The sequence below is a fragment of the Vicugna pacos genome, chromosome 3, assembly GCF_048564905.1.
Source record: "Vicugna pacos chromosome 3, VicPac4, whole genome shotgun sequence".
Lineage (NCBI taxonomy): Eukaryota > Metazoa > Chordata > Mammalia > Artiodactyla > Camelidae > Vicugna > Vicugna pacos.
Genome location: NC_132989.1, coordinates 1,784,119 through 1,810,970, shown reverse-complemented (window position 1 = coordinate 1,810,970; position 26,852 = coordinate 1,784,119). Strand labels below are relative to the sequence as shown.

The 26,852-nt window shown below is 40.4% G+C and overlaps 3 protein-coding genes across 10 annotated transcripts in view; 2 read left to right on the top strand and 1 right to left on the bottom strand.

Annotated features, from left to right (window-relative positions):
* Window positions 1-4,013, top strand: part of LOC102529025 (olfactory receptor 2B11) — a 51,971-nt gene extending 47,958 nt beyond the window's left edge. For 2 of the 3 annotated variants that reach the window (XM_072952642.1, XM_072952644.1), the window contains one exon: window positions 2,589-4,013. In XM_072952642.1, coding sequence (XP_072808743.1) covers window positions 2,740-3,696 — 957 coding nt within the window. In that variant the 5' untranslated portion in view covers window positions 2,589-2,739 and the 3' untranslated portion in view covers window positions 3,697-4,013. Of the gene's footprint in view, window positions 1-2,084; window positions 2,168-2,588 lie in introns of those variants that run through there. The other variant, XM_072952643.1, reaches the window with a different exon arrangement.
* Window positions 1-17,312, top strand: part of LOC116277821 (olfactory receptor 2H2-like) — a 55,469-nt gene extending 38,157 nt beyond the window's left edge. For both annotated transcript variants that reach the window (XM_072952649.1, XM_072952650.1), the window contains exon 2: window positions 16,077-17,312. In XM_072952649.1, the coding sequence (XP_072808750.1) occupies window positions 16,159-17,031 (873 nt within the window). In that variant the 5' untranslated portion in view covers window positions 16,077-16,158 and the 3' untranslated portion in view covers window positions 17,032-17,312. The remainder of the gene's footprint in view (window positions 1-16,076) is intronic.
* The window catches only part of LOC140690754 (NACHT, LRR and PYD domains-containing protein 3-like), a 150,692-nt gene continuing 141,130 nt past the window's right edge, over window positions 17,291-26,852 (bottom strand). For all 5 annotated transcript variants that reach the window (XM_072952669.1, XM_072952674.1, XM_072952681.1 and 2 more), the window contains one exon: window positions 17,291-17,613. In XM_072952669.1, the coding sequence (XP_072808770.1) occupies window positions 17,604-17,613 (10 nt within the window). In that variant the 3' untranslated portion in view covers window positions 17,291-17,603. The remainder of the gene's footprint in view (window positions 17,614-26,852) is intronic.

The following is a 26,852-nucleotide window of genomic DNA, read 5'->3' as shown; positions in this document are numbered from 1 at the left end:
CTCCCCAAGTCACCAACTGCTTTTTCAAAAACAAAATACTAGAAGCAAAAGCAAGCTAGTGGGATCACATCAAACTAAAAAGTTTCTGCACAGCAAAGGAAATCATCAACAAAACAAAAGCTAACTGAATGGGAGAAAATATTTCCTAATAGTGTAATGATTGGTAATATTGTAATAATTGTAATAATTGATTTGTAATATTATAATTTATTTGTAATATAATAATGCATAGCTGATATTGTAATTGATAATTTATATATATTTATAACTCATACAACTTAATAGCAGAAAAACCCAATCAAATTTAAAAATGGGAAGAAGATCTGAACAGATATTTTCCCAAAGAAGTTCTACAGATAGGCAACAGGTACATGAAGAAGATACTCAGCATCGCTAATGACCAAGGAAAGGCAAATCCAAACCACTATGAGATACCACCTCACACCCATCAGAATGGTTATTATCAAAACACCAAAAATCATTGTTGCTAAGGATGTGGATAAAAAGGCACCCTTCTTCACCATTTGTGGCATGTAAGTTGGTGTAGCCACTATCGTAAACAGTATGGAAGTCCTCAAAAAATTAAAAATAGAATTTGTATATGTAATTAGCAATTCCACTTTTAGGTATTTATCTGGTAAAAACAAAAACACTGGCATACCTCAGAGATGTTGTGGGTTCTATTCCAGACCACCACAACAAAGCAAATATTGCAATAAAACAAGTCACATAATTGTTTGGTTTCCCAGTGCTTATAAAAGTTATGTTTATACTATACTGTCATCTATGAAGTACGTAGTAGCATTATGTCTAAAAAATGCACTTATCAATTGTATATTACAGCATCTAGGCTGAACAGATCTTCATAATTTTATAGTTAATGTATGAAGCAACAAATAAAGAACTAAATAAGAATTCTTCATAAATTAGCTGCACACAGGACTTCATTTCTTTTCTTGTCTTTTTCTGTTTTTTAATTTTTTAGTTGAAGTATGGTCAATTTACAATGCTGTGTTAATTTCTGGTGTACAGCATAGTGATATATATATATATATATACACACACACACACACACACACACACACACACACACACACACATATATTCCTTTTCATATTTTTTAAAATTACAGCTCATTACAGGGTACTGAATATAGTTTCCTGTGCTATACAGGAGGACCTTGTTGTTTTATCCGTTTTATATATAGTAGTTAGTGTCTGCAAATCCCAGATTCCCAATTTATCCCTCCCTACCCATCCCCCCTTGGTAACCGTAAGTTTGTTTTCTATGTCTATAAGTCTATTTTGTAAAGAAGTTCATTTATGTCCTGTTATTTACATTCTACATATAAACGATATCATATGGCTTTTTTCTTTCTCTTTCTGGCTGACTTCACTTAGTGTGATGATCTCCAGGTCCATCCATGTTGCTGCAAATGGCATTATTTTATACTTTCTTATGGCTGAGTAGTATTCATGTGTGTGTATGTGTGTGTGTGTGTGTGTATGTGTATCACCTTTATCCAGTCGTCTGTCAATGGACACTTAGGTTGGTTCCATGTCTTGCCGATTGTAAGTAGTGTTGTTGTGGACAATGGAGTGCATGTATCCTTTTGTTCATTTCTTTTCTCTCATGGACTGTATCATTCCCATTATGAACTTGAGCGGGTGCAGTCCTGTGGGGTGTATAGGAGGCTGAAGGCCAATGGAGTAGGAAGGCCCCATGAATCAGCAGAGGGCAACCCAGCCACTTTCGGACAGCAATGGAATCCAGAAACCAAATCCACTGTGTTTTCTGACTCTGAGAGGAAACAGCTGCTTGGCAAAGAAGTTGTACGGGGAATGTCATTCAAACTGCCTGATAAATGTTATCTCTAAAGGCAATCTGATCCTTCAGTGGAAGAACTGGGGGCTATGTTTCTTACATTGATTACCACCTTTCTCCCTTTGCTCAAAATTCTATGTTCTGGGGCCTCATTGGGTACCATTAGGCACCAAGTCAAGAGTGGAAGTGACTTAACTCCTCCACTCCAGGGACTGAGAGGACATTGGGCTGTGCTTTTCTCCTAACTGCCAGAGTGAATTAGTGTCGCCCACATATGAGCAGTCACAGGACGAGAGACCGGCATGATACAGGGAGCCAGGGAGGCACATGTAAGCCTTCGGCGGTGAGTAGGATGCATTTATATCAATAAACCTCTTAGCTGTTCACAAAGCCCTTACTCTTGTTTTATGCCACCTTTCGCCTCCCATCCACCACCACCTCCAAAAGGCAAAACGAGAAAGCCTAAGGAAGTGGTCAATTCCCTGTTGATGAGTTTGTAGAGAGAAGTCAGACGTTCTAAAAGCAACAGGAGCTGTGTCAGACTTTGACTAAATTGGAAGAAAGTTGTTCTTAACGATATGCTTTCACAAACCCAATGTCCCCCTATCCTCCCCAAGGCTCTGTATTTGGAGCAGGTATTTTCTCCCCACATTACAGATGCAGAAATGAAGTTCAGAGAAATTGAATGGCCACGGAGTAGGAAGGAGAGCAAGATATATATGCAACTGTTCTGACTCCTGATTCTGATTTCCCCCACATTTCAGTGTCACTGCGGAACATAAGGAAGACCATACAGAGAGGAACCTGTACAGGAAAGCACAGGCACAGGCATGAGAAAGACGATTAACTTCTCTTCTTAGACTTTATTCATCCCAGCTTTCTCGATTGATCAAAGGTGCCAGAAAATGCCTCAGCATGAGAAGTGACAACCAGAGCTTTTGGGGGGACCCTCCTGAGGACTTTGTCCTTCTGGGTGTTTCTGACAAGCCATGGCTGCAGCTCCCTCTCTTTGTAGTCCTCCTGGTGTCCTATGTTCTGGCCATGTTGGGGAACATTTCCATCATCCTGGTGTCCCGGCTGGATCCCCAGCTCCACAGCCCCATGTACATCTTCCTCGGCCACCTCTCCTTCCTGGACCTCTGCTACACCACCACCACCGTCCCTCAGATGCTGGTCAACATGGGCAGCTCCAGGAAGAGCATCAGCTACAATGGCTGCACAGTACAGTACATGGTTTTCCACTGGTTGGGGTGCACTGAGTGCATTGTCTTGGCAGCCATGGCCCTGGACCGCTACGTGGCCATCTGTGAGCCCCTCCAGTATGCCATTATCATGCACCGCCCTCTCTGCCAGCAGCTCGTGGCTGTGGCCTGGCTCAGCGGCTTTGGCAACTCCCTCGTTCAGGTAGTCCTGACAGTGCAGTTGCCTTTCTGTGGGCAACAGGTGTTGAACAACTTCTTCTGTGAGGTGCCAGCCATGATCAAGCTATCCTGTGCTGACACAGCTGTGAATGACACCACACTGGCCGTGCTGGTGGCCTTCTTTGTGCTGGTCCCCCTGGCTCTCATCCTTCTCTCCTACGGCTTCATTGCCCGGGCGGTGCTCAGGATCAAGTCCTCCAGGGGACGCCGCAAGGCCTTTGGGACCTGTTCCTCCCACCTAGTGGTGGTCTCTCTCTTCTACCTACCTGCCATCTACATGTACCTGCAGCCCCCTTCCAGCTACTCCCAAGAGCAGGGCAAGTTTATCTCCCTTTTCTATTCCATAATCACTCCCACCCTCAATCCTTTCATCTATACCCTGAGGAATAAGGATGTGAAGGGTGCTCTGAGAAGACTCCTGGCAAGGATCTGGAGGCTCTGCACAAGATGAAGACCTGAGATGTGGCAGTATCCATCGGTTAGAGAGCACTGGGCCAATGTATTGTGTGCTCAGATCACCTTTCATTAAGGAGTCAATAACCAAACAGTGTGTTTTTGAGAGATCTGAGAGTCCCCAAAAATCCCTTACCCAAAACATCTCACTTCCTGCGTGCTCACAGCATCTGAAAGCCCACTTTTCCCAATAGTCTTTAATTCTAAGAGGCCGTATGTTTTTAGAAATTGTTTAAACAATTGATATTCAATAAGGATTCGTCAGAGTATTTAATTTCTAATTTTCTGATTCCTTCCCCTTCTCATCTTCCTACTTTTCTTCTATTTCTCCCCCATTTGTCTCTTTCTAAATTTCTTTCTTCCTTTTCTCAAATATCCTAAGTATAAATAATGTAAACTGAAACATAATCTTATATTACTTATAATAATTTCATGTTCTTCTCCATATATTTATATATCCATAAATTGTATGACTTTGAAAAAAATTCTAAAACTGAAGAATATTACTTTCTTCTTCCTGTGATCTTAGATTATGCTTCTTTTTTCTGAAGTTCAGGTTTTTGTCTATAGAAAGTTTTTCCACCATTGACTGAAAACAATACAAGCATATGTACTGTGACTCTATATTGGTTCTAAGAGTACGAATAAAAATAGTATAATCTTTATCTAAAAAAAAGAATACATTCCAGTTAAGAATACAGGATAAATACAATCATAGTTAACGACAATAAAACTTTATTTTAAATAACAAGTTCAAGGTAATTGTAATAGCTAACATTTATAGAAAAGGTTTCCATGATGCAGGTACTAGATTAAGTGTATTTATATATACCCTCCTGTTTAATCCTCAAATAAGCTTATAATATAATCATTTTATGATCCCTCATTGTCATAAAATAATTTGACGATTAGAGAGATTGCAATAACTTGGCCATCTGGTAAGCGTTCAGAGAAATTGAGACCAGCTCAGAAATTAAGGGCCACCTCCCTTAGTAGAACAGAACCATGATGTTAGGACTTTTTATTTGCATTTTGTTTTCTCTTCTTCTAGATTTATTTAAACTTAATTTATTCATTTTTATCCCCCTACCATGTACATGCCAAATATTAACATAACCAAGCAGAGAAAATGAAATAATAATAATAAGTGAAAACTAGGACAAAAGGAAAATTAAAGAAGTCTTTATTATATGGTAAAGACAAAAAGGGAATGTGAATCACAAAGCTATAGCGTTTGATTTAAGACAAGTGAAAAGACCATGACTTCTCCTGTTAACCAAGATCACAAAGGATTTTTCCCCTGGGCCATACAGCAGCCACTGGGTGACAGCTCAAAGCCCTTTAGAACGACCTTACTGAACATACATAATGATGCACAAGAGCTTTCTCTCCTGATTTTTCCTAATGGCACAGATTCAAGGCACAATTCAATGAAAAGAATGTAACGTGAAAGAAAGTCAGTCCACACGTATTAACTATGTAATGAACTGATCTAATTCTAGGATGCATTTGAGAGTATTGAGTGTCTCAAAATAGACATGCTAGATTAAACATGGTCTCAAGGTCTTTTCCACTCCTTGCAGTGAGAGATGGAGATGAATTTTCTTCTCCTTAAAGACTGACATTAGTGACATTTGACAGTTTGAATAAAGTAAAAGTAATGGTCTAGATCTTTTTCAAGGCAAGGTCATAAGAAGATTCAGCCAGCTTCCAGCTAGTAACACTCCTTCTGGGTCCCTGAGGGGCCAGGTGAGAAGTCCAGCTACCCTAAGACCTCCATGCTAGGGAAACTGCAGGCAAATGTTATCCACAGTCTCCCCCAAACCAGGCTTCCATCCAGCTCTCCCACACCTGGGTGGAGCTACCCTAGACCTGCCCACCAGCTGAACATCATCCAGTGACCTCAGTAGACACAACGTGGAGCAGATGAATCTCCCAGCTGAGCTCTGCCCAAATTCTCAACCCACAAAATGGGAAGATAACAATAAAATAGTTGCGATTCTAAGCCAGTAAGTTTCACGGGGGGGTTGGCAGGCAGCAATAGGTAAATGGAACACCAGGGACCTCTAAAATATTCAATATCAGAGTTACATAAAACCACAAGATAAACATGGTGAATTTTCCAGAAGCATTGATATTATGCAACATTTTAGGGAAAAATATTAAAATAATTCAGCTAATAAACAAACTGAAACATGTTTACATTTTAATAAACTACATAGATATAAACACATAGATAAAATTTTTATAATGAGACCCAATATTTTGCATGTTCTTGGTGCTTCACTCTGTTTTACAGTAAGTTTCCTGAAATTGACTTTCCTCTGCTTTTAAAGTACTTTGTGGAAAAGTGAGAAATGCTCATGAAAAGGAAAGGATAGAATGTGTGTCTACACTCCACTAGCATTTGTCTCGCTTTTCTTTACACAGATCCTGTGCATGCTCTGCCCTCTTTTACTTTCTGGAGATGCATTTCCTTTTGTCCATCATGACATCTTTCTCTGTTCTTCTTTGGCCCGATCTACTGGGCCTCATCTTTCCAGGATGCTTGGGGGTGCCTTGAGTGAGTCACTTCCCCTGAAAGGAGCCTCAGCGTTCTCCACATTCAGGGAGGCTGTTAACTGTGTAGAGTCCCACGCATCTCCAAGGCTATATGCCTTAAACATGTACAAATAGCAAATAGTTATTTGTCAATAAAACTGGAGAAATGTATAATTCACTGGGGTTTGGTATGTTCACAGGTTTGTAAATTCATCACAATTTTGTTATTTTTTTTACCTCAAAAAACCCCCATTCTTGTTAGCCATCACCCCTAAACTTTCATTCCACCATACCCCTAGCCCTAGGCATCCATCTACTTTCTGCCTCTGTAGATTTATCTATTTAGGACGTTCCTCTAAAATATTTGAGGTGCATTTTTTTCTTCCCAGTAATTTCTAATGCCCATAGAGCTTCTCTACTGAGGCTGAAGCATCTGCTCCTTCAATGGGGTAAAGAAACTGTTGTTAACCTTGCCGGTTACGTTTAAACACCTCAATGGAGACTATGGTCGTGATTATTTGACGGTCAGGGATTTTGGCAGGAAGCTACTGAGTGGTTCTCCACTGACATCTGTGCAGTTCTGTAGAATCAGAATGGGGAGCCCTGACTTGGTGCAGTGTTCCATAAGGGCTCGTGGACAAAGGATCCACATTCAAACTTTTCAAACCTAAGACAATGGAAGCAGAAAACAAAACTCAACAGGAAATGACCATTTTCCGTCAATTTTCCTCCTATGTGTCAGGGGCCCTCATATACAGTCATACATTCCTCTCTTCTCTTTATTACCTTCAAGGTAGTTGTTTTTGTCCATCTTACCTTCTTAGGCCCTCCAAACAGAGTTTTCCAGCTGAACAACTTCAACCTAGGATGAGAAAGCATCGTAGCCAGGCACCTTAGTGGTTGTGCCTAGGATGTTGGTCTCTGTGCTGGCCAAGGTGATGCTTGCTCCACAACCCCCCCCCCCGGCTGCCTCTCTGCTTCCTACTCTCCTGGCCCTATGGCTGGTGTTTATTTAGGTGCCTGACAATTTTGTGCATGGAAGGGTTTTTCCTAGTGCCCCACACCTTCATACTTTTACAGAACCAAATGAAGACGGCAAAGGTGAGTAGGAAGCAGTCAGAAACAACCGTGCAGATGACTTCTGAGTCCTTCCTGCAGAGACCGAAATCCTAGTTACACAGTGGTACCAGCATATGCGTTCACTATCCTCATGTGTTTTCATCTCAGACCTTAAGCATCTTCGTAATCAAGGCCATTGTTATTAGTAATCCACTTGGTGGTGTAGCTATAACAAAATCTAAGTGGCATAGGGCAGGTGCAGGTAATCCTCTTGTCCAAGGCCACAGTATTAAGGGAGAGGATGCAGAGTGTCTAAAAAGTAAGGTGATGTTCTCAGGCTTCTAACTCGTAACTGAGTGATTGCTGCCATGAGGTGAAAACTTAGCAAATATTTTTATGCTGTTTAGAAACACTGTGTTACCCCTGTAGCCTAATGTGGCTTTTTGCTTTTGTAAATTTTTTTGTACTTTGTGCTATTAAGTAGAAGAAAGGGAAAACTTAAGGATAGATCTGTCCCCTCCGTGATGTTTTTCAGCCTATCATTTTATCTCCACCTTTAGAAAAAATATATATATAGTTGACTTTGTATTTGTCCTTATGCACACACATACTTAAAATCATGTCAGCGACTATTGCAGGGACACAGAATAGAGTCAGAATGAGAAAGTTTTATATATATATATATATATCTCAGTATAAATGAATTTTCTTCTATAAGGACACATAAAATTTAGAATTTAAAAAAATACACTTCATTTGGTTCTATAAAGAAAGAAAAAAGAAATCCTTTTCCCTGAATCACCTCTAAAGTCTATTCTGAGTATCTTTTGCACTGTATCCATGAGGAAGAAATCACTACATTCTGAATCCAAACACACGACCAGAGGAAAGCATGAGAATGGGGGCCAGACTGAGGAGAAGTCGCCAAAGACTGATAGGGTTTATTGATTCTTAAATTTGTTGAATTGGTTTATGAACGGAAAAGTCTAATTTAAGATGGGATGGAAGACGGAAGGGAATCCCCTCATGGTTGATACTCTCCAGTCTCTAATAGCACAGAGCAGACATGGTTGGGCCCCTTGTAATAGCACAGAGCAGACATGGTTGGGTCCCAAGGGGATGGAGAACTCACCACAGGAGACATTCAGACCCAAGGCTGATTTTCATCTGGGAAGGGGTCCCAGTGGCCTATCAGTCTCAGCATGCTGAGGCTTCCTGAAATAGGCAGGAAATTTCCAGAGCACCACTCTGTCACCTCTTCATGGTTCTGTGCCCCAGGATGCTAATAAAAACAGGTCTCTGATTCCAGTCCCTCTTCAGTGACCATGGTGTCCTGGAGGTAAGTTGTTTGTACACTTGCTCAGGCTGTGACCAAACCTGAGCTAAAATATTATAAAATGTACCTGAGAAGGAAACAGGAACCTGGATATCTTTGGCAATGGCTATGATTGGGTAGGCTGAGGGGGAAAGCAGCCACACTCCAGGCACAGAGGACAATAGACCAAAACCACACTGGTTAATAATAATAGGAACAGTAATAATAATAATAATAATAATAATAATAATAATAGTAATAATCAGAAGTGTTTTATGCAGTTTGAGGACATGAGGATCAAACATGATAGAATATTATTGAGCCATGAGGAAGAAGAAAATCCTGCCGTTTGCAACAACACGGATGGAATTTGAAAGCATTATGTTAAAGGAAATATCAAGATAGAGAAAGGCAATACACGATCTTGTGGCAGCTCATGGTGAAAAAGAATGCAACAATGAATATATGTATGTTCATGTATGACTAAAAAAATTGTGCTCTACACTGGTAATTGACATAACACTGTAAACTGACTATAACTCAATAAAATAAAATTTTTTAAAAAAGAAAGGCAAATACTGGATGACATCACAAACAGTGTATAGTGATGGGCAAAATTAACTGTTCATGGAGACATTAAGTGGTACCTGAGTACCTCCTTAGAAGCCAACGTAGGACCACCAGTCAAATCTCATGGCATCTACAATTACAGGCTGCTCCTGCCAATACAGGTTGCTCCTGTCAGAAGTGCAGAGTACTTATCAATACCATGTTAGGCGGAAACTCAGAAACCGGTAGCCACGTGGGAACACAGATCATTTAGACCAAATCAAATACTGCTAAGGAGTCAAGGAATATGGAAAAGGGAGGGAGGAGCTCACCAGAAAGAAATTTAACCCCTCCTGGAGCACAGCCCAGAAACCACCTCTTCCCTCCTTGCATTTCCATGGTTCCATGTTGTGCTAGCCCTTCCCAGATTCATCTTGTAGCTCCAAGTAGGGGACTCCTGCCAGAATTGTTCACAGACTGAAGGGTGATAAGAAAATGATTAACACAGGAATTTCTCCTTGAAGGATAATAATATCGATACAGAGATGCATCATAAGGGTTGTTTTGGGGATCAGTGATAATCAGCTGGAAAACAAATTGATGCAGTCCCAAATGTTGAGCAATAACTTATATTGGCATTATTCCTGAGAAGTATGAGAAACAGGTGGTGCTTTGAGGTCTGCTTTGCAGAGAGGAAACTGGTGGTTCAGAAACGGCACTGGCCTGACTGAAGCTGGAAATCAGTGAATATATAGTGAGTACTTTACCCTGCAAGTCACTTTACGGGAAGCTGAAATGAATCAAGTGTCTCACTTGTCTTCCAAGGAATTGGAAATCTCATGTTCATGTATCAGAACTTTCTTATTCAGAGGGATAGAGATCATTGTATGTGTTTCCCCTAGTGAAAGTTTCTCTGCAGTTTTAGGGGCAATGTTTATTTTACCAGTGTGGTTTTGGTCTACTTAGAGATATTAGTGTCTGCAGTTAATGAGCAGAGCAAGCTGGTATTTACTTGGAGTTTCCAATGTGAGGGATTTTTCAGGGTGTCAACATTTAGGATAGCCATTTGTAAGAGACTAATATAGAAAATCATCTCATAAGAATGAAAATGAGATCATGTATAAAATTAGATGAATAAAAGTATAAAAAGATAGGATGCATTCATTTTTAAATTATTGAATATTAATAAGGAATGCTTGGATGATCCAGACTGAAAATTGTTGGCAATCCAAGTATTTGAGCTGTAGACAGGGGAAAGAAATGTAATAAATATATTAAATTGTTAGGTACCAACTGAGATAATATCTTTCTAAATTCCAAGTAACTGATGTAAAAATAATTTCTGTACAGCCTCAAAGGTGGCAGATACCATGATGACGTGATCATCAGAGCGGCCAGAGGGCATTGAAAGAGGTGGGTGCCTTTGCACACGGACAGGTTCAGAGTGATGTCAGCGAACTGCGTGGCCGGGGGCAGATAGCAGAAGTTGGAGAGTGACCAGGGATTACCGGACAGGGTGAAGTAGGGGACCTAGTTATGGTTGCTCAACTAATTATTTAAATTTACATTATGGGGAGAGAATCTGTAAAAGCAGGTCCTGAGCCAGGAGGAGAATGTTATAAGAGATGTTTCCTAAAGGAACGTGTGTGAACCGCAGGGTTTTCTGCAGAACCCCAGCATGAAGGAATCTGGTCCTGCAAGATCAGTCGTAAGCAACAAAGGGCAAAAAACCAGAGAGCACTGACAGTAACACAAGGGAAACTCTGAGCATGTACTTAGCACGTGTGTTTAGCAGGGAATGGAGAGGAGGGTGTTCTCAGCTTCATTATCTCTCTTATGCCATGCCTCATATCATTAAGTCCAGAATATCCAACACAGAAACACTTTGATTCCCCAACATATGCACAAAGTCTAGGTGAGACCTTGCCCTTCTGTCCATGAACACCCCTTATGCTGTACCTCTTCTCTTGTTCCCCTGTGCCTGGATCGAACAAGAATACACCTGGGTCCTCAAGTCTCCTCCACCACCTATAACTATAACTCCCTTTAAGCTCTGAATGGGGTTTTCCGTGAATTATCAAGACTGGACAAATACAAAGATGGGGAAGGAAAGGCAAGTGTAGGGACTGACTTCTTGTGGAAGAAGCCAGCACCTCAGAGTTTTGGTGGAGTTTAAATCCAGACTGCAGCCCATTAGACAGCCCAGTGCTGGTTACAGAGGAAGGACTTGGTGATGAACAGAGTAGGGTCCTCAGCTTTTTTCTAACCCAGCTCCCACTTACAGGGCCATCAGTAGAACAATTTTGCAATAGTAATAACGCCTCGTGATATTCTATCATGTTTAATTCTCATGTCCTCAAACTGCATGAAACACTTATGATGATGATGATGATGATGATGATGATGATTAACCAGTGTGATTTTAGTCTATTGTCCTCTGTGCCTAGAATATGGTTACCTGCAGACATTCTCACACAGGGTCATAGGACATCAAAGGAAGCACCAAAGTCAGCACGGTAACACGGGCAGTTTGGAAATGTCCCTGTGGCAGTTTTTGTATTCATTGCATAAGAAGCATTGAGCCTCATAGACCCGTGTTACTAGGAAAACCACAGCCAACTCCATGGACCAGAGGGCAAAATGGGACAAGCATATCTAGTAAATTTAAATGTTCTGGAAGGAAGATCCATTGGCTGAGGCTTTTCCAGATGTAGGAAGAAAGCCGCTAAGTGGCTGCTAGTGGCCAGCCTCTGTCACAACATGAAATAGATGAGCACTGAGCGTGCACTGACGTAAACTACACCATCAGTTCACAAAGCCATGATGGCTTCATTGCTGCTTGACGGAAGTGTCACTCAGTGGCACAACATTAGATGTCATATTCTGCTCAGTAGAAAAGAGGTGACATGCCTCAGGATGAGTACAGAAATGGACTGGTCTTTTTGATTTTTGTTTTGGATGAAAGGGTTCCTATTAGAACACACAAATTTTATTTATTTTTGTAATTTAATAGACATATAGTCAATTTACAAGATTGTTTTAGTTTCTGGTGTACAGCATAGCAATTTATTGAGATATATATATGTTTTCCTTCTCATATTCTCTTCTATTATAGACCATTACAAGGTATTGAATATAGTTCCCTGTGTTATACAGTAGGACCTTATTGTTTATCTATTTTATATATAGTGGTGTGTATCTGCAAGTCCCAAACTCCCAATTTATCCCTGCCCACCTCCTGTCCCCTCTGGTAACCATAAGTTTGTTCTCTATGTCTGTGAGTCTGTCTCTGTTCCATAAAGAAGTTCATTTATGTCATGTTTTTTAGATTCCACATATAAGTGATATCATATGTTATTTTTCTTTCTCTGTCTGACTTACTTCACTTAGTATATGATAAACTTAGTATGATCCATCCATGTTGCTTCAAATGGCATTATTTCATTCTTTTTTATGGCTGAGTAGTATTCCATTGTATATATGTACTGCATCTTCTTTATCCATTCATCTGTTGTAGACATTTAGGTTGTTTCCATGTCTTGGCTATTGTAAATAGAGCTGCTATGAATGTGTATTGGGCTCTTTTTGAATTAGAGTTTCCTCTGGATATATACCCAGGAGTGGGATTGCTGGATCATATGGTAAATCTGTGTTTAGTTTTTTAAGGAACCTCCATACTGTCCTCCATAGTGGCTGCACTCCCATCAACAGTGTAGGAGGGTTCTCTTTTCTCCACAACCTCACTGGCATTTGTCTTTTTTGTGATGGCCATTCTAACATACATGAGGAGATACTGTAGTTTTGATTTGCATTTCCCTAATAATTAGTGACTTTGAGCATCCTTTCATGTACCTGTTGGCCTTTCATATATCTTCTTTGAAAATGTTCAGATTATTTGCCCTTTTTTGATTGGATTATTCGAAGTTTTTTTTTGCTTGGTTGTTTGGGTTTTATTCTTTGGCTATTGAGTTGTATGGGTTCTTTATATACTTTGGATATTCATTTTTATCAGATACAGGATTTGCAAATATTTTCTCCCATTCCATGGGCTGCCTTTTCATTTTGTCAATCATTTCTTTTGCTATGCAGCAGTTTTTTGGTTTTATGTGGTCCCACTTGTTTATTTTTTATTTTGTTGTTTATGCTTTAGGGGTCATACTCAGAAAATCACTGACAAGACCTACACCAAAGATTTTTTCCCCTATGTTTTCTTCTAGAGGTTTTATGGTTTCAGGTCTTACATTTAAGTCTTTAATCCATTTTGAGTTAACTTTTGTGAGTTGTGTAAGGAAGGGGCCTGGTGTCATTCTTTTACATGTGAGTATTGAGTTTTCCCAGCACGTTGATTGAGAGACTGCTTTTTCTCCATTGAATATTCTTGGCTCTCCTGTCAAATATTAGTGGAAAGTATATACTAGGTTTATTTCTGAGCTCTCCGTTCTGTTCCATTGATCCATTTGTCTGGTTAGATGCCAGTGCCGCACTGTTTGACACATCTAGGTTTATAGTATAATTTGAAATGGGAGTGTGATGCCTCTCACTTTGTCTTTCTCAGAGTGGCTTCAGCTATTTTGGGGATCATTTGTGTCTCCATATAAATGCTTTTTCTACTTCTGTAAAAATGCCATTGAACTATTAATAGGAATTGCATCGAATCTACAGATGGCTTCTGGTAATACTGACATTTTAACAATATTAATTTTTACAGTCCATTAACACCAAATACCCATTTATTTGTGTAGTCTGTGATTTCTTTCATCAAAGTTTTATAGTTTTTAGAGTAGAAATCTTTCACTTCTTGGTTAAGTTTATTCCTAAGTATTTTATTGCCTCGAATGCTATTGTAAATGGTATCCTTTTCTTTATTACTCTCTCAGATAATTCGATCTAATTTCATCCAACAGTTTTATGGTGGAGTTTTTAGGATTTTCTAGACATAAAATTATGTCATCTGCAAATAAAGATAATTTTACTTATTCCTTTCCAATTCTGATGCCTTTTATATTTTTTTCTTGTCTGATTTCTCTGGCTATGGCTTTCAGTATTATGAGTAGTAAGAGTGCACCCTTGTCATATGCCTGATCTTACAGGAAAATCTGTCAACCTTTCACCATTGAGTATGATGTTAGCTGTGGGCTTGTCGTATATGGCCTTCATTATGTTGAGGTACTTCCTTCTATACCTAATTTGTTAAGATTTTTTTTGTCATGAATGATGTTGAATTTTGCCAAATGCTTTCCTGTGTCTATTGAGATGGTCATAGCATTTTTGTTATATCATTTTATTAATGTGATGTATCACGTCAATTGATTTGCGCATGTTGGGCTACCACCCCGGGGGTAAATTCCACTTGTTCATGGTGCGTGGTTCTTTTAATGTGCTGGGGAATTTGATTTACTAGCGTTTTATTGAGAATTTTTACACCTACGTTTATCAAGAATATCAATCTGCAGCTTTCTTTTCTGGAAGTGACCTTATCTGGCTTTGGTATCAGGATATCACTAGCCTTATAAAATCAGTATGAGAGTGTTCCTTCTTTTTAGATTTTTTGGAAGAGTTTGAGAAGGTTTGGCATTATTTCTTACTTAAATGTTTGGTAAAATTCACCATGAAGCCATCTGGTCCTGGGCTTTTCTTCACTGGCAGATTTAATTACTGATTCAATATCCTTACCAGTAATTGGTCTATTTTGGTTTTCTGTTTCTTCCTGATTCAGTCTTGATAGCTTGTATATTTCCAAGAATATTTTAATTTCTTATAGGTTGTCCAGCTTGTAGCATGTAGTTGATGATAGTGGCAAGGGCTAGTTTTAAGCATTCACTTTCTATATTCTTGCCTTCTAAGAGTTTACTAGAATTATCCAAGTCTGAAGAAAAAATAAGATGAAAATGTCCCAAAAGGGATGAGATGAAAGAAAGGCCCGTAAAATGTTAGAAAAATTATTAATACAGGATAAGATAAGCAGTTTTCTAAAATCAAAAATGACCCTTCATGTAAAGAAAAGGACACTGTCCTACACTGTTGGTGGGAATGTAAATTGTTGCAGCCACTATGGAGAACAGTGTGGAGGTTCCTTAAAAAACTAAAATTAGACTTACCCTGTGATCCAGCAATCCCACTCATGAGCATATATCTGGAAAAAATAAAAATCCTAATTTGAAAAGATACATGCATCCCAATATTCATAGCAGCATTATTTATAATAGCCATGACATGGAAGCAACCTAAAAGCCCATCGACGGATGACTGGATAAAGAAGTCGTGGTATATTCATACAATGGAATGCTACTCAGCCATAAAAAAGGAATGAAGTATTGCCATTTGCAGCAATATGGATGGACCTAGAGATTATCATACTAAATGAAGTAAGTCAGACAAAGATAAATATCATATGTATCACTTACATGTGGAATCTAAAAAATGATACAAATAAACTCCTTTACAAAACAGAAATGGACTCATAGGCATAGAAAACAAACTTATGGTTACCAAAGGGAAAGGGGGGGAGGGATAAATTAGGAATTTGGAATTAGCACATATACACTACTTTATATAAAATAAACAGTAAGGACCTATTATATAACACAAGGAACTACATTCAATATCTTGTAATAACCTATAATGGAAAAGAATCTGAAAAAGAATATCTATATTCTTTCTATTTTATATATAAAATATGTATATTTTATATATAAATATATATAAGTTTTCTATATATATTTATATAAAACTTTTCAGTTATCTATGTATAATAGAATCACTCTGCTGTGTACCTGAAACTAACAACATTGTAAATCAACTATATTTCAATAAAAATTTTTTAATAAGTTAAAATCAAAACTTTTTTTTAAATCACTTTTCTCTGCCTCCTCTAGGTGACATTCTTTCTGATGTGTTGCTGCTTGCATTTCCAGGTGGGTGCTGGATGGACATGACAATGACACTATCCCAGATGGCTTCATTCTTTTGGGCTTTTCAGACAACCCCAGGCTGGAAATGGTCCTTTTTGTGGTTGTGTCTGTCTTTTACATGGTCACCCTAGTGGGCAATACCACCATCATACTCCTGTTCCACCTAGACCCCCACCTCCGCACCCCCATGTACTTCTTCCTCACCAACCTCTCCATCTTGGACCTCTGCTTCACCACCAGCAGCATCCCCCAGATGCTGGTCAACCTCTGGGGCCCAGACAAGACCATCAGCTACCTGGGATGTGCGGTCCAGCTCTACATCTTCCTGGGACTGGCTGCTGCTGAGTGCGTGCTGCTGCTGGTCATGGCCTTCGACCGGTATGTGGCGGTGTGCCAACCCCTACACTATGCAGCCATCATGCACCCACAGCTGTGTCACAAACTAGCATTCCTGGTCTGGGCAAGTGGGATTTTTGGAACCTTGGTGCAGTCACCCACCACCATGAAGCTACCCTTCTGCCATCATCACCAGGTGGATGGCTTTGTCTGTGAGGTCCCTGCACTGATCCGCCTGGCCTGTGGGGACACGCACGTCAATGAGCTCCAGATCTCAGTGATTGGTGCTGTCTTCCTAATGGGGCCAATCCTGCTCATCCTCATCTCCTATGGCCACATTGCCAAGGCAGTGCTGGCCATCCAGTCCCGTGAAGGGAGGAGCAAGGCGTTCCGGACTTGTTCTTCCCACCTGGCCATCGTCTTCCTCTACTACTGCAGTGCCACTGCTGTCTACATCCAGCCCCGAAGCCATTTTTCGCAAGAGCGAGGGAAGTTTCTGACTCTTTTCTACACTGTTGTGACCCCCACTCTCAATCCCCTCATCTACACCTTGAGGAACAAGGACATGAAGGAGGCTCTCCAGAAGCTACTTGGGAGAGACAGAACATCCAGTGTGGAGTAATGGAATCAGCTCAGACTTAAGGAGAGGTCAGCTTTTGCCCAGTTCAGTTGCTCGCCGCATTAAAAATGTGGTATTTCATGCATGGGGAGCTCTCAATTATCAACATTAATGCTAAAGGCCAATAGCCTGGTTTGCCCAGACAGTACGTAGAGCAATCAAAAGTAAAACTGGATGCACCTTGCGGTGTTATTCTTAAATTTAAATGTAAGCGCAACATTGCTCTCATCAGGTTACTGGCAGGAAACAGACACCATTCCAGTTATTTTCGAAGAAAGGATTTATTACAAGGAATTATTAACTGGCTGTTGAAGAAGAGAAAAGCAAAAGGAAGTAGCTACAACCCCTAGCACAGAGGGAACATAAGCAAAGGATTGGAATTGTTAGAACTGATGGACTGGAATTATTTAAACCGATATTCAAAGAAACAGCCCCAAGAGAGCACAAACTCTTAAACCTCCTACTTCTGAGATGGGGCATTGCTGGACGTGCTGATGTCATCACGGAGACACGGGTTCTGCTCGCCGCCTGTTGCAGAATCTTGATTCAGTTTGATTCAACTGCTGCTCACCTAATCAGCTGACCCTGGCAGGGTGAAATACAAAACAAAACAAAACAAAACCCAAAAAACACTGATAGGGTCAAATGAACAAGAACAGAAAACAGACAGGAAGAAAGAGCAAAGAGCAGATTCCCTCTCCCAGCCCCAGCCTGCAGCCTATCTGCCCGTCTCACCCAGTAAGACTGGAGCCTAATAAGGAACCAGCAAACAAAGCAGAAATACGGCATGCACGCTCCCGGGCCCAGCCTCACGGCAGAGCTGACTGATGCAGTTGTGAGTTTGGAGCTGGAAGACACGGGCCTCACGACTGGCACATCTAACTCTTTGACGGTTGCAACCTGGTGACCAAAGGCATTATGTGTCTGCTCTACCAGGTTTATTTCAGATTAAACATTGTATGTTGAGATAAGTGTAGATACATATGAAACTCTAGGAATAAAAAGATCCCATGAGTGCCTGCCCAGTGCCTGCCTTGGGCTCCAGCTGAGTGTTCCAGTGTTTGCAAAGCCTGAACTGCCCGTTCAGGAATTAGGAAGGAGAATTTGAATCAAGGCTGGCCCTGTGGCCACAGCATCCCTGAGTCCGGCAGCCTGGTTTTCCTTGGTTTTCCTTGGCCATCTCCTGGGACCACTGTGGGAATGAAGGACAGGCAACAAAACCTGGAGGCCAAAGGGCTCAGGGCCTGCTCTTCTGCAACCTCTAGGTCTTGGGAGTCCGGGGAGGGTGTAAGCTCACAGCCCCCTCCCCCAACACATCTAAAAGACTCAGAGGTGCAGGATAGGCATGGACCTCTCCCGTCTTCCCACAGCTCAGCAGGGCTCCCTCCTAACCCCATGCCTGGTGGAGAAGGAGAAAGACTGGCTTGGAACTCTGGGGGAGACAGGGTAGTGGAAATGCTCCTCACCAAAGCACCCTCCCTGGAGGGTCACTGGAGAGCCCCCTGGGGAGAGACTCTTGAACACATGCCCACCACCCAGGAATCTGGGACGCAGCCTCGGCTTGCTGCAGAAGCCCATCTCTTTGACCATCATGGTCGGGTAGAGTGACCTTCAGAGTCCTGTGGACATGAGGATGCAGAGGGTGTGGCTGCTGCCTCCTGGGGCTGAGCCCACCTCACAGGCAAGACCCTGGGAAGCACTGTCCTTCCTTGGGTCAAGTGTGGCCACAGACTGCCCAGCCCTGACCTGCCAGGGTGAGGGGGACATGCTTGTCTTGGGTGACTGAGGGTCACATGGCAGCAGGGACCTCGGTCCTTGGAGCCTTCAAGCCTGGGACCAGGAACAAGGTGCTCTACAGGCACCTTGATCTTGGATTTCCTGCCACCAGAACTGTGAGAAATAAATCTTTGTTGTATGAGCCACCCAGTTTATGGCATTTTTATTATAGCAGTGTTTTTAAAAAATACAGATTAGTTTTTTTAATGTTATTTTATTTATTTGAGATTTGGGGGGGTAATTAGGTTTATTTATTTACTGATTTTTAGAGGCGGTACTGGGGATTGAACCCAGGACCTCCTGCATGCTAAGCACACGCTCTACCACTTGAGCTATACGCTCCCCCCCATTATAGCAGTCTTAATGGACTAAGACAGTGTCAAAGATGAAGAACATTCCAGCAGAGTAGAGGTGGTCATCAAAAAGGAGAAGAAAGAATATTTTCAAAGTTACAGAATTGTAAGCTTTACCACTATTTCCAGAAAAGGGCCAGAAGTTATTATGCAACAGGTGTTTGAGGAGAAGTATGCAGAGAAGCGTCAGCAATTACATGTAGATAAGGTCGTTTTCTCAAGAATAAGTCACAGTGGAATTATCAAAATGTTGGTAACCACTAAGACTGAGTGATGGGTACACAGAGCGCATAAAGAAATATTCAGAAAATCAAACCACCAACCAATCCACTAGATTAGAGGACTGTAACCGACATCACGTATCTTGGTTTCCACCAATCTATTCAGCTCAGTTCTACATTTACTGAACACATATTTTGCCAGGTACTATATTAACTTAAATCACTGCCTTAAAAAAATGCACTAATGATATGCCTTATGTTACAAATACGTCTCACAAAGAACATTGAGGAAGAAGATTTAACATTTATTGAGTAAGTGATGATGACTTTAAGATTATCTAATTGAGTTATTATGAAACCAAGATGTAGGTGTTGTTGTTATCTCTGTTTTTAAATAGAAAAACTGAAGGTCAAAGAAATTAATTGAAGAAACAGAAGGAGCGTTCTAGATGGACAGTGGGAGAGTAAGGGTGACCCTCCAGGCAGAAGGAAAGGGATATGCAAGGGTGAGGAAGGGTGAAAGAGTGGGCCTTTTTGAAACTAAGAAGCTAATTCAGCATGACTCAAAATGGATTAAAGGGTATGGTAGATGAGAAGGAAGAAGCAGTGATCTAGGGCTGGTCAGGGAGAGCCTTATGTGCCAAGCTAAGCTATATCAAATTCACTCTGACTTCAAAAAAAAAAACTTCTGAAAGTTTTTTGAACAAAGGCACAATATTATCACACTGCATTTTAGAAAGTTCCCTCTGGTGTTATGTAGTGGGAAGATGAAAGGTAAAGGGAATTGAAAGTAAAAAGAAAAAATTAGAATTACTCTTTGTTTACTTGTCACAGGAAAGTCCCAGGGAAGTCCCACTGTTCCATGAGATGGAATGTAGAGGGCATTGATAAGTTACAAGGAAAAGGAAAATACATTACAAGAAATAAAGAATTTTGCAAATACTTAGCATGTAGTGTTTGTGTAATACTGTGGAGGGGGCAGAGGGAATATGCAGCCAGAAAGAAAGGCCTAAAGTTCGAGAAAAAGAAAATTCAGCCATACTTAACAAAACATAAAATGCCTAAAAGTTTTGCCTCCTTAATTCCACTTACAGGTATCAGTCTCAAAAGAAATATACATACACAAAGCTGCATGTATAAACGTGCTTTTTTCAGAGTTGTTTGTAATAGTAAAAACAGTAGAAACTCATCCAAAGGCTCATCACTCAATGAGTAGCTAAATAAATTACCATAATGCATAACATGGAGCATTATGCCCAAATCTGTAAATTTGTATATGCCATCATGGCAATGTATCCACAATAAATGAAAGAAGCAAATCATAGAAGAGTAGTTACACAATGATTCCAGTTTGGACAGAGTGTTACGGATGAATTGTATACCCCCAAATCTCATATGTTGAAGTCTTATCCCCCAAGACTTCAGAATGTGGCCTTATTTAGAAACAGAGTCACTGAAATACATGTACATTCATGTATGACTATTGTGCTGTACACCAAAATTGACACAACATTGTAAACTGACTATAACTCAATTAAAAAAAAAAAGAAATAGTCATTGATATGTAATTAGTTAAGATGAGGCCATTAAGATAAGCTCTAATCCAGTAAGACTGATGTCCTTATAAAAAGGGGGAATTTAAGCACAAAGACAGACAGACACACACCAACACGATGAGAGCACCAGGTACAGGTGAAGACTGAGATTGAGGTGACACACCTGTAAGCCAAGGAACGTCAAAGATTGCCATCAAACCAACAGAGCTAGAAGAGAAGTATAGAACACAGTCTTCCTCACAGCTGTCAGAAGGAACCAAACCTGCTCACACCTTAATCTTTTAGCCCCCACTGCTAAGACAGTAAATTTTGGTTGGAACATTGTAACAATAGCAGAATACACATTCTTCTCGAGTGCACACGAAGCATTTTCTAGGATAAATCATGTTAGGCCACAAAATAAGTCTTGGAAAATTCAGGAAGATTGAAACCATGCCAAGTATTTTCTCTGACCACGATGGCATGAAACTAGAAATCATAACAGGAGGAAAACTGAAAAACTCAAGAACATGTGAAAGTTAAACAGTGCTCTTCTGGAACAACCAGTGGGTCAAAGAAATCACAGAGGAAATAAAAAAGTATCCTGAGTCAAACAAAAACACAAGACACCAGAACTTACAGGATGCAGCCACATCAGTTCTAATGGGAGAGTTTCTAGCTATCCATCTATGAATAAAATTGAGAGACCTTTGTAAATTTTTTTAAATAAAAAAATTTTTTAATTAAAAAATTAAAAGAATTTTTTTAATTGAGAGGTCTTAAACAGCTAACTTTACAACTCAAGAAACCAGAAGAGGAATAAATTACGTCCAAAGGTAACAAAAGGAAGGAAACTAAAAAGATTAGAGCAGAAGTAACTAAAATAAAGAACAGAAAAATAACTGAAAAAATAGAAAACCAAGAGTTAGTCCTTTGAAAAGATAAGCAAAATTTACAAACCTTCAGCAGGACAAACTAATAAAAAAGAGAACCGAAATCAACAAAATTGTAAAGAAAAGAGGAGGCATTAAAACTGTTACTACAGACGAAATAAACATATTTTCAAATACAAAACCACTGATACCACAGAAAAACAAAAGATCGTAAGAACTGCTGTGAAACCAACAAATTGGGCAATCTAGAAAAATGGAAGAATTCTTAGAGACATACAAACTATCAAGACTGAATCAGGAAGAAACAGAAAATCAAAATCGGCCAATTACTAGTGTAAAGATGGAGTCAGAAGTCAAAAAACTACTAACAAAAAAACGTCCAGGACGAGATGACTTCATTGGTGAATTTTATTAAACATTTAAAGAATTAACACCAATTCTTCCCAAACTCTTCCAAAAATCAAAGAGGAAGGAACACTTCTAAACTCATTTTATGAGGCCAGCATTACCCTGATACCAGATAAGACTCTACAAGAAAAAAAAAGAAAACCACGGGCCAATTCCTTTGATGAATACAGATGTAAAGATTCTCAACAAAATTTTAGTAACCCAAATTCAGTGGCACATAAGAATCACACACCATGATCAAGTGGAATTTATCCCTGGGATGCAAGAATAGTTCAACATAGAATAAAACAAACAAACAAATTTCTTCTGTATAGCACAGGGAACTATATTCAGTATCTTATAATAACCTTTAATGAAAAAGAATATGAAAATTAATATATGATGTAAATGCATGACTGGGACATTGTGCTGTACACCAGAAACTGACACGCTGTAACTGACTATACTTCAGTTAAAAAAATAAAGAATAGTTAATAAATGCAAATCACTGTGATACACCACATTAATAAAATAAAAAAAATGACCATCTCAATAGCTGCAGAAAAAGCATTTGACAAAATTCAACATCTGTCCGTGATAAAAAGTCTTAACAAATTAGGTATAGAAGGAATGTACATCATCATAACACAGGGCATATATGACAAGCCCACCATTAACATCATACGCAGTGGTGAAAGACTGGAAGATTTTCATGTATGATCGGGAACATGAAAAGAGTGTCCACTCTCACTACTCCTATTCAACATAGTACTAGAAGTCCAAACCAGAGCAACCAGGCAAGAAAAAGCAATAAAAAGCATCAGAATTGCAAAAGAAGAAGTAAAACTGACTATTTACAGATGACAGGACTTAATACAGAAAATTGTAAAGATTCAACTGAAAAAACTGCTAGATCCAATCAGTGAATTCAGTAAAGCTGTAAGATACAAAATCAACATATAAATGTCAGTAGCATTTTGTGCAGTATTGGTGGTGTGGTGGGGAGCATAGCTGCCTTCCAAAAGTCAGCAGCATTTCTATACACTAATAACAAATTATCTAAAAAAGAAATTACACAGATTTGTTGTTACTAGAGGGGAGGTGGGTGGGAAGGGATAAACTGGGGGTTTGAGACTTGCAGATACTGACTGGTATATATAAAACAGATAAACAAGTTTATACTATATAGCACTGGGAGATACATTCAATATCTTGTAGTAGCTTACAGTGAAAAAGAATATGAACATGAATATGTGTATATTCATATATGACTGAAGCATTGTGCTGTACACCAGAAAAGGACACAACAGTGTAACCTGACTATAATTCAATTAAAAAAAAAACTTCACCAAGAAGAAAAGAAAAAGAAATTTAAAAAAAATCCTATCCATTTACAGTAGCATGAAAAACCATCAAATACTTAGGAATAAACTTAACCAGGAGATGAAAGATCTCTACACTGAAAACTAAGATCCTGATGAAATAAATTTAGAAAGACAAAAAATGAAAAGACATCCCTTGTTCATGCATTGAAAAAATTAATATCAAAATGTCCATACTACTTAAATGCATCTATAGATTAAATGGTTTCCTTATGAAGTCTTGAATGGAATGTTTTGCAGAAGCAGAAAAAACACTCCTAAAACTTATATGGAACCACAAATGACTCAGAATAGCCAAAGCAGTCGTGAGAGAGGAGAATAAAGCTTCCTGAATTCAAAGTATATTGTAAAGGAGAGTGGCCAAGATGCAGAGTAGAAAGACACTGAGTTCAGCTCCTCCCATGAGCACACCAAAATCACAACTATCTGCAGAACAACCATTGATGGAAAAAAAAAAAAAAAACCTACCAGAAAAGATCTTCTACAACTAGAGGCAGAAAGAAGGAACCACAGCAGGATGGTAGGAGGGCCAGACTCTCAATATAATCAAGTCCCATACTCTCCAGGTGAGCAACCCACAAACTGAAGAATATTATATTGCTGAGTTTCTCCCACAGGAGAGAGAGTTCTAAGCCCCATGTCAGGCTCCCCAGCCCAGGGGTCTGGCATCAGGAAGACAAGACCCCCAAAGCATTTGGCTTTGAAGGCGAGTGGGGCTTCATTGCAGGAATCCCAGAGAACTAAGAGAAACAGAGACTTCACTCCTAAAGGGCACACCAGATCTCACGTGCACTGGGACCCAGGGCAAAAGCAGTAATTTGATAGGAGCCTGGGTCAGACCTACCTGCTGGCCTTGGAGAGTCTCCTAGAGAGGCCAGGGGCAGCTGCAGCTCACCCTGGGGATATAAACACTGGCGGCAGATGTATTGGGGAACATTCAAATGTGTGAACACTGCTGCTGATGGCAGCTGGTATCTTGGCTCATTAGCTCCAAGACCTGGCCCCACCCAATAGCCTGCAGGCAACAGTGCTGGGACCCCTCAGACCAAACAACTAACTGGGCGGGACACAGCCCCAGCCACCAGCAGAGAGGCTGCCTAAAGACTAAAGAGCACACAGCCACCTCTGGACTAGCGCCTACACGTGGCCCAGCCCACTGGAGGGCAGAGAGCCAGCTGACAGGCACCGGGGCACTCCCTCACCAGGAAGCCTGTACAAGCCTCTAGATCAGCCTCACCCACCAGAGGGCAGACACTGGAAAAGTACGATCCTGCAAGACAGGGCAGATCCTATCTTGGGACCAGCTGGGCCCTGGCCCTGACCACTAACAGGCCAACACAACCCAGACCCTGGCACATCCCAGACCCCATGCCCTACTGTGCCAGGACCAGTGGTTCCTCAGTGATGTGAAATGAGCTCTGGGATTCCCGGGCCCTGCAGCTGGCCAGACTCCAGGATCCAGCCCTGTCTGCCAGTGGACCAGCACTAGCCCCAGGATCTGGCTTCACCTGCCAGTGGGTGAGCAACAGCCCCAGAGTCTTTTGGACATTGACTCCGCCCACCATGGGGCCAGCACTAGTCCTGGGGCCCCCAGGGTTCTGCAGCCAGCCACTTCATGACTAGGCCCCACTACACAGCAGCCAGCAACATCCTCACAAGACAGGGCCTGGCAACCAAGCAGACTAGGGGCCAACCAAACCTACCAGACTGTCCACATTGTCAGCTCACCACAACAGAAGGACCCATGCAGCCCTCTTAGAGGGAACTCCTAGATCATGTAGCTTGAGTGATGAGAGGGGAGTGCATTGCTGAGACGCATATGATGCCTCCTACAGAGGGCCACCTCTCCAAGGTTGAGAAACATAACTAACCTAAATAAAAATACAAATAGCAACTTAGACAAAATAAGGTGACAGAGGAATAAGCTCCAGGCAAAAGAACAAGATAAAACCTCAGAAAAACTAAGTAAAGTGGAGACAGGCAATCTACCCAAGAAAGAGTTCAGAGTCGTGATTGTAAATAAAGGTGATCAAAGACCTCGGGAGGAGAATGGAAGCACAGAGCAAGAAGTTAGACGTTTTTTAACAAAGAGTTAGAAAATATAAAGAACAACTGAACACAGATGAAGAATACAATAACTGAAATTAAAAGTGCACTAGAAAGAATCAACAGTAGACTGATTTAGAAGAAGGGGTAAGTGAGCTGGAAGACAGTGGAAACCACTGCCACTGAATACAAAAAAAGAAAAAGAATGAAAAGAAATGATCACAGTTTAAGAGACTTCTGGGATAACATCAAACACACTACTAGTTGCATCACAGAGGCCTCAGAAGAAGAAGAAAGAGAGAAAGGGCCTGAGAAAATATTTGAAGAGATAATAGCTGAAAACCTCCCTAACCTCGGAAAGGAAATATTCACCCAATTTCAGGAAGCACAGAGAGTCCCATACAGGATTAACCCCAAGAGGAACACATCAAGACACACTGTAATCAGAATGACAAAAATTAAAGATAAAGAGAGAATACTAAAAGCAGCAAGGGAAAAGCAACCCATAACATACAAGAGGACTCCTGTGAGGCTGTCAGCTGATTTTTCAGCAGAAATTGCAGGCCACAAGGGAGCGGTGTGATATATTTAAAGTAATGAAAGCAAACAACCTATAATCAAGAGTTCTCTACCCAGCAAGTCTCTCATTCAGATTTGATGAAGAAATCAAAAGCATTACCCACAAGAAAAAGCTAAAAGAATTGACCACCACCAAACCAGCTTTACAACAACTGTCAAAGGAACTTCTCTAAGAGAAAAAGAAAAGGCCACAAAGTATAATATAAAGCTATAGTAATCAAAACAGTATGACAGTGACATAAAAACAGACAATACGCCAATGGAACAGGATCAAGAGTCCAGAAATAAACACATGAATATTCCGTCAACAAATATTTGACAAAGGAGGCAAGACTACTCAGAGGAGAAAGCAGTCTCTTTAATAAAGGGAAATTAGATAAAAGGAGTGAAACTAGACCCCTATCATACCCCACTCAAAAAAAAAAATCAACTCAAAATGGATTATAGACTTAAACAGAAATCCTGAAGCTATAATACCCCTGGAAGAAAATATAGGAAACCAAGCTCCCTGACATGGGTCTTAGGAACAATTTTTAAAATTTTACACCTAAAGCATTAGCACCAAAATTAAAAATCAACAAATGGGACTACATAAAATGAAAAAGCAAAAGAAATAACCAACAAAATGAAAAGGCAACCTACAGAATGGGAG